Source organism: Eucyclogobius newberryi, unplaced genomic scaffold, assembly GCF_026437365.1.
Source record: "Eucyclogobius newberryi isolate DKJ021-1_F unplaced genomic scaffold, fEucNew1.0.hap1 SCAF_22, whole genome shotgun sequence".
Taxonomy (NCBI): Eukaryota; Metazoa; Chordata; class Actinopteri; order Gobiiformes; family Gobiidae; genus Eucyclogobius; species Eucyclogobius newberryi.
In genome coordinates, this window is record NW_027315857.1 from 6,310,651 (window position 1) to 6,327,372 (window position 16,722).

Below are 16,722 nucleotides of genomic sequence, written 5' to 3' on the forward strand. Positions count from 1 at the left end.
CCGCGATATCTCTAAAATGACCACATTTTTATGCTTCACACTTTAATGAACTCCTCCCAGGGCGATTGTCCGATCAAACTCATGTTTGGGGAAAATCATCTACACAAACGGGGCATCAAAAGTTATCCATATTTTGATTTTAAGTGCTACGGTCTCTGTGCCGTGGAGCTGCAAATATACTGTCACAAATGGGAAAACGCCAAATCTTTGAAATGTTCAAATTTACGCTTCACACTTTAACAAACTCCTCCGTGGGCAATAGCTCAATCAAGCTTTACTTTGGGAAATATCATCTACACAAGCGGGGCATCAAAAGTTATCCATATTTATATTCTAAGTGCTACGGTCTCTGTGCGGCGGCGCAGCAAATTTGACTGACACTTGTGTTCATTTGCACTGGATTGGCCATGTCGAATGTGTCGCCGTCTGTCAAGTTCTTTTTTAATTCAAGACACAATAAGGGCGCCATCTTTATCAAGTCGAAAGCGCAGAGTCGGAAGGCCGGCGGCCCGCGAGGGCCGTTGGATGCCGCTTGCGGCTTTAATTCTTTCTTCTTTCTTCTTCTCGGGACCAACCCCCCTATTTTTCACCCAGTGAACATTGACGAAAAGTCACAAAAATTTGCACACCTCTAAAAATCGTGCCTCTCTACATTCTGGCTATTTCCCTTTTCTAAAATAAAAAAAAATTGGCGCGTCAGCGCCCCCAAATGTACCAAAAATGCATTGAGAGATGGGAAATGACCCAAAAAAAATCTGATTGTAGAATCATGAAATTTGGCGCCGAGGTAGATGGTGACAAGAGAAGTAAAAAATATTATTACGGCAACGCCGTCCGCCCAACCAAATGTCGGCCATATTGCTTCAAAAATGGCTAAACATGACTTCGGAGTTTTTCCAAACGTCGTACTTTTACGAACTCCTCCCAGGGCGTTAGCCCTAAAAAGCTGAAATTTGGTGAAAATGCTACTGAGGAGTGGGACATCAAAAGTTATCCAAATTACATTGATACCTCTCACGGTCTCTGTGCGGCGAAGCCGCAAACTGTAGCTAGAATTTCAGAAATCTCCCATATTTAAAATTTCTGCCGTTTGCGCAGATAAAGTCCGAATTGCGTCAAATTAGAATCAGTTGTTAAACTCTTTGCCCTAAACCTACTTGAAGTGAAATAAATTCATTTGGCGCCACAGCGCCTCCTACAGATTTTATATGGAGGTTAAATGTTTAGTTTTGCGAAATTATATGAAATTTGACACACAACTCAATTTTGGCATCCCCATCAAAAAAGTCAATGAGACCCATGTCATAATTGTTATGGCGTTGCCGTAACGATGACCGAAACCTTTCATGTTATTCCAATGGGGAAATCGCCAGAACATGTTTACACTTTAGACTTTCACAAACTCCTCCCAGGGCGTTAGACATATTAACCTGAAATTTGGTGAGACTCATCTTCAGGACCATCAAAAGTTATCCACATTTTCATTCAAAGAGTCACGGTGTCTGTGCGGCAAAGCCGCACATTTTGCCAAGAATTCAAAATAAAATAGCTTTTTGATGGTAAAACAAAGGGGAGAAGATGTGACAGCATCACAGATTCAGCAGTAGGCGTAATAAAAGGACAATTGGGGCGCGTTAGCGCCCCCTCCTCTTGCGGCGTGGCGGCGGTGTGGCGGCGGCGTGGCGAGGGCCGATCATTGCCGCTTGCGGCTATATTTGTGGTTATTATTGTCGTTGTCACTATTATTTTATTGTTACTATTGCCCCCTCCGCCGCTCCCATTATTCATTCATAACGCTGATGTGTGACTAATTGCTGTGTTCAAATTAATACATTTTCAGTAATAAAGAGTAGCAATATGTAAAATAATGTCAATTAAATGTGTTTTACACCGTCTGGAAAATAAAGCATTTCCAAGCTAACTGCAGAGATTGAGATGTAACAAAATGATTACTGTTCTCCAGACAAATGATTTACTGCATTGTGTGTTCTGGTGAAGCCATTCTTTATGTCTGGAGGCTGCTTTAGTCACACAGAGACATTATCACCTCTCAGGCAGCTGGCAGGTGTATTTGAATTGGAAAAGCCTGGTAAATTTGCACAGCGCAGTGTAATGAATAACAGCACTGTGTCGACCCATTCAATAAATGGTCTTTTTTATCTAAACTCAATTTATTCATTACATTTTTTGTCAAATGCTTCTACATTTCCAAGACAGTATAATAAGTCTTAGCAGTGATGGTGTCTGGGGCTGGGCTCACCTCTGCATCGCCCTGCTGCTGCAAAATGAAGAACGTTCAATATGCAAACACAAATATATTTGTTTTATAAGCCTCAACTCGCATGGATTAGAGCAGTGTAAATATACATTTGACTATCATTTGTTTGAATGCTTGGCGATAAATGCAACAGCATAATACATATACTTGGTATTGCGTGCTTATTTGTAATAATATTTATTGGAATGTTTGTTAATTGTGGCAGTCTCAGATGAGGCCGCTGCCAAATTAATATAGAACAGTGGTTATCAATCTGTGGGACGCGTGCCTCCAGTGGTTAAACCTGATTTAATTTGGGGGGTTGTAAGTGAAGGCATTAAATTAGTCCTAATTTGGTCATAGATTATTTATCAGGGCTACTCAGTTTTATACTCGAAATGTACTATTAAATAAATCTATTGTTTCACTGAAGTAAATAAAAATATTGCTGTCACATGAAAACAGAACTATAGACGGACCAACGCAGTGTCAATCAATAACCAGACTTGATCTAGACCTAGTCCTGATCCAACACTACACACATTCCCATGCTGTTCAGCACTGTCGTGCTGTTGGAACATGTTGTACAGTGCTGAGGGTTGAGAAGTTCCAACTCGCGCAAAACTTTACAGATCTGACTTGAGCAGAGAGTTATGAGTGAGGAAAAGTACATTTTTTAAGGTATGCTCGGCCCGCGAACCATCTTGAGCGTTGCAATTCAGGCCATGGCCCAAAATGAGTTCGACACTCTTGGTCTAGAGGTTTAGTCCTGTTTTGGTTTGGTTTGATACTGGTTTGGTCCTTGTATACTGCTAGTTTTGTCCTGTTTTGATTTGGTCCTGGTTTAGTCTTGTTTGGTCCAGGTTCAGTCCTTGTTTAGTCCTGGTTTAGTCCCGGTTTTGTCCTGGTTTGACCCTGGTTTAGCTCTGGTTTAGTCCTGGCTTAGTCTTGGTTTGGTCCTGGTTTGGCCCTGATTTAGCTCTGGATTAGTCCTGATTTAGTCCTGGTTTAGTCCTGATTTAGTCCTGATTTAGCTCTGGATTAGTCCTGATTTAGTCCTGGTTTAGTCCTGGTTTAGTCCTGATTTAGTCCTGGTTTAGTCCTGATTTAGTCCTGGTTTAGTCCTGGTTTAGTTCTCATTTAGTCCTGGTTGAGTCCTGGTTTAGTCTTGATTTAATCCTGGTTTAGTCCTGGTTTAGTCCTGGTTTAGTTCTCATTTAGTCCTGGTTGAGTCCTGGTTTAGTCTTGATTTAATCCTGGTTTAGTCCTGATTTAGTCCTGGTTTGTTCCTGATTTGGCCCTGGTTTAGTCTTTGTTTGGTTTTGGTTTAGTCCTGGTTTAGTCCTTTGGGTATGGAGTTGGTTAACTCCTCTTTTCGTGTTTTAATCTTTTTAAATCTCCTGCAGACCAGGGTTAGAAAACATTTAGGGTAATTCTCTTGATAATACATTCCAGGTAATTTAGCTTCACATACAGTAGAACATATTTAAATACAGGATTATAAAATACTGTTCAAAAAGTCTTGCCATTGAACGCACCAGAATAGCTCATTGATCGAGGGCACAAATGCATCACCAACATGACGTCATACACTTTGGATTTTACTTCCAAACATAAATAACACCTTAAGAGTCTCATTCTCGACTTATTCTCCAGAGCGACTTAAATGTGATATTATTTGTTATTTTCACACTGGCAACCGCATTTCACATGACAACCGCAAGAGGGCGCTCTAGGCTCTAAGCAGAAGAAGAATCTGCACTTCCTCTACAGCTGGAGTTTGTGGAGTTGTTTAGAAGTGACACAGAGGAAGAAGAATTCAATGGATTTAGTGATTTGGGGTAAAACTGATGCTTTGGTAAACTTGTTAGCATGTTCTTTATGCTATAGTTATCTGAATAACTGTTCATATGTTACGTTAACATACCAGACACTTACGATGACGTTCATTGTCTGTGTGTCATGTAGCTGAAGGTGTTAGCGTTAGCATACGTCATGTAGCTGAAGGTGTTAGCGTTAGCATACGTACACCTATTCACCAGGTTCTCTAATCTGTTATTATTTTAAATTGCATTTCAAGATGAAATGTCTGTTCTTGGTCTTGGATTTTATCAAATAAATTTCCCCCAAAAATTTGACTTATACTCCAGTGCGACTTATATATGTTTTTTCTTCTCTATTATGATTTTTAGGCTTATACTACGATTTATAGCCCGGAAAATACGGTACCAGATTTTGTGCAATAAGAAAGAATGAAATGTTTGGCTATAACAAACCTCTGTGTTTCAAGTCCCCCATCTCAGACCAATCTCCACCTGTCGCCAGTAAACCATGCCAATTTTAAAGTTTAAACCTAGGTGGCTTTGAGCTTCTGTCTTCTTGGCAAGCTAAGAGTAATCTGGGGGAGGAGAAGAAGGGAGCGAATCAAAGACGGCCACCAGAGAGCTGGCTTCACTTTGAAGCATCTGCACTTGTGCACACAGGAGCCCTGGTGTGTCATCAGCACCACACCTCCTCCAGAACCGCGCAACAACAATCAACATTTAATTACACCCACTACTGTGTTTGAGGAAAAGACTGTATTTCGATATTAGATTAAAATGACATTATTCATCTCCATTTTAGAAGATTTGGGCCGCTTCCTCACTCAAACACCACATTCAAATTGGGACTAAACTAGGACTAAACCAGGTCTAAGCCAGGACGAGAAACAAGTCTCTTTTATGACTGAACCAGGCACCTTTATTTTCCCAGTTGGACCAATTATTTTTGCTTGCATCAACATGTGTCTGACTCAGTATGTACTTATTTCAAGCCAAATTATTCGTCATTGTAAATAGTAGAGACGTTTTTCTTTAGATTCAGTGGATTTGGTGACGAATGGATATCGCGGTACTTGCTATAGCATTACTTCGGATCAAATGTATTATCTCGGATCATATGCATTATTGTAAATGCAGATTAATTAAGAAAAACATTTAGACTTAGGGTAAAAACTACTGACAAGTTCACTAAGAATCATGGGAAAACAATAGCATGACACTCTCCCAGACAGTTGAATCTCAGTCGCATTACGAAGCGTGTGGAAAATGTAGCTAGAGTTTGAAACAAACCTTGTGTTATTTCTGTGTCATGGTAACTAACAGGCAAACTAAAACTAAATCAGGTAATCAGATACAAGCCCTTTCAATAACACTGATATTAATGGTTTTCTCACACTATGCAAGTCCTGTACTGTCTCATAAATTGCAATCGTCAACATTGATGGGATTTCTAAAGGAAAAGAAAACAGAAACTGAATGAATAGCACAAAGATTTCCTACAATAACAGGAAAAGTGTTTGTCGTAATATGCATTCATCACAGCTCCACATGAATTATTATGCAACACAAGCGGCCGGAGAACACAAAACACTATGTCAATGAATGCTTAGCTTTTGTTGATCAAGGACAGACACTGCTTGAAAACCATCTTATCTATTATGAAGTAAATGTGTACCTCCACAACAGTATTGCCCTCATTACTGAGATCTAAGAGCACACTACTGACGCATTTTTGTTACTGCGGTTGTTTTTATATCCATTATGTTCCTTGGATGCATTGTGTGGCAAAACCATTGACTGACTCCTATAGTTTTGTTTTTTTCATATGTTTCTGAAATTAAGTCATGAAAACATTTAGCCAAATTTAGTTTACATTGTTTTCAGGCTTTTTTATAAATATGAGAACATTTACATTTTCATGTTTTATCAACTTTACTTTCTTGTTTTAATCGATTTATTTTCTCCTTTTTTAACAACTTTATTTTCTTCTTTTAACGACGTATATACATTGTTGTAAAAGGAAAGTCATAGGAGAGACATCTGTTTGCAATCTGCAGGAAAATCATGACACTTTTTCATTTTTCTTGAGTTTAGTGACACACACACACACACACACACACATAGAACTTCTGTAATAAGCTCCAAGCCTATCTTTGAAATGTTGTGCCAATACGCCAGAGGAGTGCACATCCTGACCCCTGTGCTGGTTCTACATCTGGTTGAGCCACAATTCGCCTGGAGCCCACAGTTGGACACTCCAATCTTGTCCCAAATCTCATTTCCATGTGCAATTTATCAATCTACATGACCTAAATCTGGAGTAAATGTGGCAGTTAATCGTTGCGCCAATGAATATCAATTCAACCAACTCTGTTCAGCCCATGATGTTCCCATCTGAGGCCCAAAGTAGCTGGGACAAGATGCAGCCCCCCACCTTAAACATTACATCAAATTACAAACATTACAAAAAAAAAAGGTCACTTATATCAAGCTAAAATCAATGGTATGATTATGCATGCTGGTATGAGATTTGAAACATTAATAGTACAATATATATGTATAAATATTTAAATCTATATTTTGGTCATGAACGTACATTAATGCCTGAAATTCTTTATGTATTATTTATTATTTTTCTTCAATAATTTCAGCACTAAACTATGGACCAGGGGTTAAAACTGAGGATAAAGTAAACCTGGATGTGATGCAGCGACAAAATTACGTTAATGGCAGTTGCAATACATTCTTTCAGTGTTAAACAATATAAGTTTACTTTTTAATGTCATATTATTATCAGATGTGTTGAACCTTTTTATTTTCACATGTAGAGAGCGAACGTCATTAATTCTGTTCCACTGATGCTTATTTTGTGTGTTGATGTGTGTGAAATGAGTACTCCTCCTTAAACCGCCACCTTAACGTGGTGGAGGGGTTTGAGCACCCGAATGATCCCAGGAGCTATGATGTCGGGGCTTTTAGCCTGGTAAGGTCTCCCAAGGAAAACAGGTCCTTTATGATGGGTCTGACCAAGAGCGGTTCAGAAGCTTTTTATGAATAGACGAAAATCAAGGTCAGTTACGTCGCCCGGATTGGCGTTATCGGGGCTCCATCCTGGAGCCAGGCCAGGAGTGGGTGGCCTGGTCTTTCCCCATGGGGCCCAGCTGGGCAAAGCCCAAACAAGCGACGTGGGGCTGTCCTCATCACCACCATAAGGGGCTGCTGCAGGGAGATCTGGGCGACAGTCGACAGCAGGGGCCTCAATGACCAGATCTCCGGACACAGAAACTGACTCTGGGAACATGCAACGTCACCTTGCTGGCGGGGAAAGAGCGGAGGTTGCGCAGAGGGTTGAGCAGTACCTCCACGCACAGTTCGGGCTAACCCCCTCGAGAGTGGTGGGAGTTCACCCCAGTGAACGAGACGGTTGCTTTCCTACGCATTTTTGGGTTGGCAAAAGAGGCCTGAAAGTACTCCTGAGGCAATTGATAGGTCGCTGCTTCAGACTGTTGTGGTGAAGAAGGAGCTGAGTCGAAAGACAAAGCTCTCGATTTACATTCCTGCCCTTACCTATGGTCATGAGCTTTGGGTAATGACCGAAAGGACAAGATCGCGGATACAAGCGGTTGAAATGAGTTTCCACCTCCGGGTGGCTGGGCGCTCCTTTAGAGATAGGGTGAGGTGCTCAGTCACACGGGAGGAGCTCGGCGTAGAGCCGCTGCTCCTCCAGCTGAGGTGGCTCGGGCATCTGTTCTGGAGCCTCCTAGGCGCCTCCCTGGGGAGGTGTTTCGGGCATGTCCCACCGGGAAGAGGCCCCGGGGAAGACCCAAGACACGCTGGAGGGATTATGTCTCTCGGCTGGCCTGGGAATGCGGGAGAGGGAAGTCTTGGAGTCCCTGCTTAGACTCCTACCCCCACGACCCGGCCCCGGATAACGGAAGAAGATGGATGAGCATACAGTATATACACCTTAAATGGTCACACTGGTCCAATTAGTGTGTTATAAGCCTAAAGGCCATTTTGATAGTCTATTGTGCTAGTATTAACCAGTATAAACAACTGCAACACTGAATTCAATTTGAGCAACGGTATGTCCAAAACAGGTCTGGTGAAGGTGGACTTTAAAACACAGAAGAGCTTCATAAACGCAGACACAATTGCAGTTTGGTCCTTGTCTAGACGGTTACCCCCCACGAGTCCGAAGGTTCGCTAGTCCGAAGGTTTTAAAGGTTCACTAGTCCGAAGGTTCGCTAGTCCGAAGGTTTTAAAGGTTCACTAGTCCGAAGGTTCGCTAGTCCGAAGGTTTTAAAGGTTCACTAGTCCGAAGGTTCGCTAGTCCGAAGGTTTTAAAGGTTCACTAGTCCGAAGGTTCGCTAGTCCGAAGGTTTTAAAGGTTCACTAGTCCGAAGGTTCGCTAGTCCGAAGGTTTTAAAGGTTCACTAGTCCGAAGGTTCGCTAGTCCGAAGGTTCGTGGTCCAAAAGTTCGCTAGTCCTAAGGTTCACTGGTCCGAAGGTTCACTAGTCCGAAGGTTCCTCATAGGCTAAAGTGAAGGTGCAGACGGCATCGGGATGTAGTCAGTCTGTAAAATGCGCACGAAGCACGAAGACACGCACTGGGGCTCGTCACAACGTTTTGTGCACCAGCTGCTCACAGCTATACACAGCAAGTTGTACTGTGTATATAAAAATAACAAGGGAACATATATCGAATCCTCCGCTTTATGCCCTCATTTGATCATAAGAAAAATGCGTGAACAGAATCCTCCGTTCTATGCCTTCATTTGATCATAAGTATAGAAATTATATATGTATATATAGAAACGCGTGATCCGATCACCGTAGGATTGGTAGTCAAAAAGGAAATTCAGCTCGCCAAGACGGGAGTGTCTACAGAGCCGCGGCGCGCGGCCGAAACTGCTGGGTTATTTGAGTTAATTCATTCATTAATAATACAATAAGGAGCTCAGGCTATGCACAGAAACAAGTCGGTTATGGAAAATACGTGAGTTTAATCATAAAAAGTGCATCAACACAAGAAAAGTCTTAAAAGCCAGTGTGTAGGGCAAAGGGAGGCGAGGAGTGCCCCCTGCGCGGACTCACATCTTCGGACTAGCGAACCTTCGGACCAGTGAACCTTCGGATTTGTGAACTTTAAAATTTAGGGGAAATTTCGGACCCGTGAACCTTCGGACTAGTGAACCTTAAAATTTCAGAATTTTCGGACTAGTGAACCTTCGGACCAGTGAACCTTCGGACTCGTGGGCAGCCAGCGTTTAGGCTTGGTTTGATCCTGTTCTAGTCATGGTTTTGTCATTGTCTTGCCTTGTTTAGTCACAATTTAAGTCCCCAAAACTATTCTAAATGTACAATATCGTTTAAAAAAAACAAAAAAACATGAGCTACAATAAATAAGCAGAATAATGAAAAAATGTAGTAGTTAGTTTGTATCCATAATGAGTAATTCAACCGTCTACAGCTCAAATCTTATTGTAGAGCACACAAAAAGAAACCACAATAAAAACTGACCCGCAAAAATTATTGTACCATCCATGTACCAATTATTGAAAGATATATTACCGTATTTTCCGGACTATGAGTCTCACCTTTTTTCATAGTTTTGGCCGGGGTGCGATATACTTATACTTCCGGAGCGACTTATATGTGATATTATTTGTTATTTTCACACTTGCAACCGCATTTCATACTCCAGTGCGACTTATGTATGTTTTTTTCTTCTCTATTATGCATTTTTTGGCCGAGGTGCTTATACTTATATTCATACTTATATACTTATACTTCCGGAGCAACTTATGTGTGATATTATTTGTTATTTTCACACTTGCAACCGCATTTCATACTCCAGTGCGACTTAAATAAAAAAAAAGTCTTCTCTATTATGCATTTTTTGGCTAACCGGAAAATACGGTAATCAATATAGTAATTATCATAGCAGGCTTAACTGTAACATGCAAACGAAACAAAACCCAACTCCAGGATAACTACACTTTATCATTAGGACCGGGAAATGTCAATAGGACTGTGACAAACAGGCCCCAGTGCAGCGGGTGACTGATCCTGTGTTTTCTCTAAAGCCCCTCTTATCTGTATTCGCCTCAGTGCCCAGGAATTAGCTGCCAGAACACTACTTTTTCTGCCAACTTTAATCGCAGCTTCACTCCAGGACAGTGGCCTGGGCAACAAAACACTCTGCTTATAATTGCGCATGCACACCAAAGGACCTCTCTGATATGCATCTCAATATTAGCCTCTCATTTTAGCCCATTTCAGTGTATAACTAACACATTAACTCTCTCCTGGGGTGTGAAATTGAAATAAAAGCCGAGTTTGGTTTGTAAATTGTAGGAGCTGCAGCACTTGAGTGGACAAGAGGCTGCTTGAGAGTAAGGATGCTGGTGAATATTAGCTCCTGCTGCTCTTTTCCCTCTTAAGGCTGAACTTTGATATGCCATGCCACATTTATCTTCATTTTATAAAGAGCCTGATGTTAATGTGAAAAGATATGAACACGGCGCATTAAGCTTAATGGGTTTCTTTAAAGTGGGTGATAATGAACTTACTTGAGGTCTTCGGTGGACTTGGCCAGGATTAAGGGGGTTTCAACAGAATGACCAAACACAGCACCTTCAGAGCCTGAAATACATCAAACCACGGGAAACTTAAGTTAACTTTTATTTACGAGACTTGGGGCCGCACACGTTTGGATAAATATCTAGCTGCATTGCGGTTAGATTTGCAATTGATGTTTTGTGTAGAATGTTATGGAGCTCAACAGTCTATTTCAAAGCCTGCTGTGGTCAGGAAGTACCACATTAATTCCCCCAGAAACATTTTGAAAAATTCCAATAATCAAAGTTTGAAGCATGATAGTGGCAAAGCAGATATGTGGTAACTAGAGTCCATAACATGGTTGTTTTCCATCTGAAAAACACATTTAAAACTTAAAGGGGACACGTTTTTGTTCAGGTAATTAGTATTGAACTAGAGAATAAGTAGATCATCATTTTACATTGTCTTCATAGTGAACCACAAAACTTACCTTTAAATAGATTTTAAATAATGACCACATCGCTGATGGATTTTTTTTAATTTCAATTATTTTCTTTATTTTTTTTAATTATTTTTATTTTTTTATTCTATTTAATTGTTTTAATTTAATTTAGTTTAATTAAAAACATTTTTTTTTGGGAAATTAAATGAAAATTAACTTCCATATCAAGTGTTGGGCAGTCACTGTTGAGCCTCATTCAAAGCGCATTAAAGGTGCACTATGTACATTTTTGTTTGAGAGCCAGTCACCTGCTTGTCTCCATGGAGATGTTATTGCGTTGCCCGAAATGTTCCACAATGTGCTACAAAGCAATCTATCTCCTTGACCATGAAAGCGTTCATTGTTTGCTTCTCTATTTGGTTTTGAAATGTTGAATGGAGAATTTGGCCATGTAGTTATTGGGGCCCGCATTCCTGTCCCGTACATGCTTTACCTGTGACGGTGAATTTCTCAGTTGTCATGACGACTTCCTCTTCCTCCGCAGTAAACAGCAGTCGTCCTCCTTCACTGCTGCGGACCTCCAGTCTCTGACACTGGACCTCCACCGCCTCTGGTCCTGCACAAAGACTTCAGTTCAGTATTCACCTCATTCCAGAAGCCGCCAAACGACTTAATCCTTCTCCCGGTTGTATTAGTGAACATATGACCTCCAGAGAAAATAAGTTCTACACAGACTAAAAAGCTATTTTCGGGCCGTCCAGGGAATCGGTGCAGTGTTGACTTGATGGTCACATGAACATTGGATATTTTACACAAATCACTCTACTGTATAACATGTTTTAGCGTCCTGGTCCTGGTTTGATCCTGGTTTAGTCAATCAGTCAATCAATCAAGGATGAAATTGTGATCTCACTTAAAAAATATATATAATATGATATTTATTTTTTTCGCCAAAATAGCAGGATCGAACCAAGTTAGGGATCATCTCAAAATGGGTTGAAGCTGAAAAGACTTAATTTTTTTCGTCTCTCTTTGGACCCCCTCCCCCCCCAAAAGACTTTGTCTGGCTTCACATAAAATTTTGCACGTTGATAAAACGATAGTCGCTTGATAGACCCTGCTCACCTCTAGTGAACATCCCTGAACATCCTTTGGTAAGTTTATATTTAGAAGTTATGAACTCTCCAAATAATGTCACCTGTCGCGCATGTTTGTTTACTCAATCCACATGGTCCAGGGGCCCTAGGGGCCCTACGGCACATCCCATTCAACCCAAACTGTGAGATGACCACATTGAGATAGTCTCAAGAGGATGAGAGAGTGAGAAACTAATGTTTCTTGTCAAAACCTGTAATTGTCAATTGCCTGCGTTTAGACCTTAGACATGTCAGAATGACAGAAACAGAACACGCGCTTTTGTCTCAGTGAGAATCTCACGTCTTCTGTGATTGGCCGAAACCTCATGGGGGTTTGTGTTGGTCCTTCTTCCGGTCAGTGCGTAGCACGTTACTAGAGCCAAATCTCTTGATCATTTGCTGCGCCGCGTCTTGCCGCAAAAAAGCTTTTCCAACTTTTCTGCACCAGCCGCGTTGGCAACGGCGACGCCCGCCCCGCTCCCCGCGCTGGCCACGGCGCGCCGTGCTCCCCCGCACGCACCCGCCGTGCTCCGCGCACGCACTCTCCGCCTGAGAGGGTTTTTTAGCATTTCAAAACAATTATTGCCACAATGATGTATTGAAGCTTCAAAGCAACAAAAAGACGAAATGTAGACAAAAAATATTACGTCTTTTCAGCTTCTACCCATTTTGAGATGATCCCTTAAATAATTCAACCTTTCACGGTTTGAAAAACCCTAATATTTCCAAGTATTGCATATTGTGAGGAAACTTTCTTTCTTTTATAATAAGCTGCAGCAGAATATTTGTTGATGCCAATATAAGTTGCCTTTGGTCAATGGGGTCATTGTGTAGGAGCAGCAGAAATTTAATTAAACACAATTTCTGCAGTCTTGTTGTAGCCATATAGACATAATGAAACTGCTGCATATATTTACTATTAACTATCCAGGTTGTAACGGATCTACATAAAACATGGGAAACCCAGTGATTAGAAAAATGCCCTTCCCAGCTTCTGTCATCAAATGATTAACAATAAACCACAAATGTCCATGAAATTGTAAATGGAAAATAGTGGAAATGTGTTTTCCACATCATGCGTTTGGTCATTTTGGGAACGGGTGCTTCACATTTGCTGGCTGCCAGTTTTGTGATTAACCTGTAAATTAAAATCCATGTTGGAAAACTCATTACCTACAAATTGAACAGTATTTCGGTCTTTTCGGTCATGGGTTCTATTGCATCAGTTTGTGTGAGCATAGCCATTACAATCCTGCCAGTCTGGGCTGTAACGAGTTTTGTGAAAGTTTGTCTTTCTGCTAAATGAGCTTTACCACATTTGGGCACATAAGGCTGTGGGCAATGTGAAACATTTTGTGGAGTGCTTGCTGTGCAAATGAAAGGCGAGAGCAAAGCTGGATCAGCCAAGCTTTTACAAAGGATGGAGACAAATCAGTAATCTGTTCCGCTGGTGAGGAATATTAATTCTAGTTGCTCAGACTTTGGAGTTTTTCCAGATGTGCAAAAACTTTTACCCTGCCTCTACCCCGCCCCCGCCCCTCCATTAATCCACGTGCTGCAACGGCAAGGGAATGTAATTATTCTCGGCAAGTTCCAACTAATTTCAGGACTAAATGCACTTTCTACAATCACAGGCACTCATTCTGGCAGGAAGGTCACGCGTGCCCGAAAAGCATCATATCACCGCTCCCAACGCTTGCTTGGCTCAGATCAATAGCCATTAATGTTAATAAGAAAGCCGTTTACGTTTAGTGGTCATTAATCATGTAAATGACTGCAGTAATTTGTCCTGACTGATGGCTCAACTTGATGATAATAAGCAGAATCCATTGCCCTTTCAATTAAGCCTTCAAATATTGTGTTTGGGCGAAACCACCACAAGTCGAAGACCTTGATTAAACCCATTAATTTGAACATCCATCATGCTCTCGTGAGTATATGAATAAGTTCAGGGATTTTAGGCTCTTTACAATAAGTTTTGAGGAGTGAAAATATTGCGATAAACAATAATAAAAGATACATTTCTCTCTGGTCGTGTTATTGTGTTTAATTACGTTAGTGAATATGTTTACATTCTGCATGAACTTAACAACTGCACTATTTCATAACACCATTGATTGATTGATGCTCTAATGTCATTTTGTTCATACATCTTTCTTGAATCTATAACCCTAATGCTCAATTCATTAAAAATATCATAAAAATAAACATGAGCTGTAATGAATGAATAAAACTATAAAGCATTTTAGTGGCTGGGTAGTATCTAATTTCACTAATAGGGCTGTGCAATTAATCAAATCTGAATCATCATCTAATCATCAAAGCCTGTATTTTTAGTTGAGAGGTTCACGAGTCATTAAAAGTATTTCGTTTGGAGCAGAGTTCACAATGATTTTGTTTTATTGCAATTATTCAAAGTCTGTATTATTTATGTTCAGGAAATTAATATTAGCAGCCATTTTATTTCATTATAACATACATACATTTAAATAAAAACTTGGGATCGATCAATATGAGGAAAACATATTTTGCAAAGCTTTAGTTTACAGTAAGGTTCCTATACATCAGGAGTGTCAAACTTTTTTCACCGAGGGCCAAATTTTTAGACTTATATGAAGCAGAGGGCCACAAACAACCCAACAATGTCAAATAAAAAAATGAATCATTCAATTTTTTTTTCTTTAGTAAGACTTGGAACATATATTACATTGGTATAACGTCATAATGCTTGAATTTTTCTAATTTCACAGGAAAAGGTATGACATTTTGTTGTTTGGACCAACTTAACAGGAAGCCGGAGGGCCAACAAAAATTGGTCTGAGGGCCGCACTTGGCCCCCGGGCCGTAGTTTGGACACGCCTGCTATACATAGTTTACCAAGGAACCTTATTTTAAAGCATTACCGATATATTTTTGTCGCCCTATTCACTTATAGATCTGTTATAAGTTTGACTCTCAACAACCCAAAAGTTATTGATCATCTCTCTTTAAAACAACGCTGATTTTGTGACAGGCCTTGCCAAGCTAGAAGTGAATTATTCAAAAGATCTGCCTTTAAAATATGCCTCTATAAATGTGTTTAACCCGGGTGTCTGGGCGCAGGAGGGACTCACCCACGGTCAGCTGGCCCGTAAGTTGGCCCTGGTCGTTTCGGGCGTTTAGTGTCACGTTCTTCTCAGACTTCAGCACCAAAACGCCTTCCTGGAGTGAGAGCGAGCAAAAGGGGAACAACATGGGTGAATATGAATAAAATATTAGCATTCAGTCTCTTCTGCTTTCGTGATCAAACTGAATCGTAAGGCAGTTCAGGATTTGACATTTCACAAATCTTCTCCAGACGCATAAATTACCTAAAATAATATACGATTGCATTTGTCAGTGACGAGAATAACAACTCCTCTCCTTGAACTGACACCTTAACGTGGTGGAGGGGTTTGAGTGCCCGAATGATCCCGGGAGCTATGTTGTCGGGGGCTTCATGCCCCTGGTAGGGTCTCCCAAGGCAAACAGGTCCTAGGTGACGGGTCAGACAAAGATCGGTTCAGAAGCCCCCTATGATGACAACACGAACAAGGCAGTTTACGTCGCCCGGATCGGCGTCACCGGGGCCCCATCCTGGAGCCAGGCCTGGGATGGGTGCTCCATGGCGAGCGCCTGGTGGCCGGGTCTTACCCCACGGGGCCCGGCCGGGCACAGCCCGAAAGAGCGACGTGGGGCCGCCCTCCCGTGGGCCCACCACCCGCAGGAGGATCCATAAGGGGCCGGTGCAGAGAGATCTGGGCGGCAGTCGACGGCAGGGGCCTCGGCGACCAGATCTCCAGACACAGAGACTAACTCTGGGGACATGGAATGTCACCTCGCTGGGGGGGAAAGAGCCTGAGCTTGTGCGGGAGGTTGAGCGATACCGACTAGATATAGTCGGCCTCACCTCCACGCACAGTTTGGGCTCTGGAACCCATCTCCTCGAGAGGGGCTGGACGCTCCACTTCTCTGGTGTTGCCCGCGGGGAGAGGCGGCGGGCTGGTGTGGGCTTGCTGATAGCCCCTCAGCTCAGCCGCCACGTGTTGGAGTTTACCCCGGTGAACGAGAGGGTCGCGTCCCTCCGCCTTCGGGTGGGGGACAGGTCTCTCACTGTTGTGGCGGCCTACGGGCCGAACAGCAGTGCAGAGTACCCGGCCTTCTTGGAGTCCTTGGGAGGGGTACTGGACAGTGCACCGACCGGGGACTCCGTTGTTCTACTGGGGGACTTCAACGCCCACGTGGGCAATGACAGTGACACCTGGAGAGGGGTGATCGGGAAGAACGGCTTCCCCGATCTGAACCCGAGCGGTGTTCAGTTATTGGACTTCTGTGCTAGCCATGGATTGTCCATAACGAACACCATGTTCAAGCACAAGGGTGTTCATCAGTGCACATGGCACCAGGACACCCTAGGCCGGAGGTCAATGATCGACTTTGTTGTCGTGTCATCAGACCTCCGGCCGCGTGTCTTGGACACTC

At 42.1% G+C, this 16,722-nt stretch overlaps 1 protein-coding gene across 1 annotated transcript in view; it reads right to left on the minus strand.

Moving 5' to 3' along the window:
- The window catches only part of LOC140372056 (zeta-sarcoglycan-like), an 87,792-nt gene that overhangs the window by 21,738 nt on the left and 49,332 nt on the right, over positions 1–16,722 (minus strand). Inside the window, exons 4-6 of the mRNA XM_072459321.1 lie at positions 15,336–15,423; positions 11,580–11,702; positions 10,656–10,728 (exon numbers count right to left, since the gene is read on the minus strand). Coding sequence (XP_072315422.1) covers positions 10,656–10,728; positions 11,580–11,702; positions 15,336–15,423 — 284 coding nt within the window. The remainder of the gene's footprint in view (positions 1–10,655; positions 10,729–11,579; positions 11,703–15,335; positions 15,424–16,722) is intronic.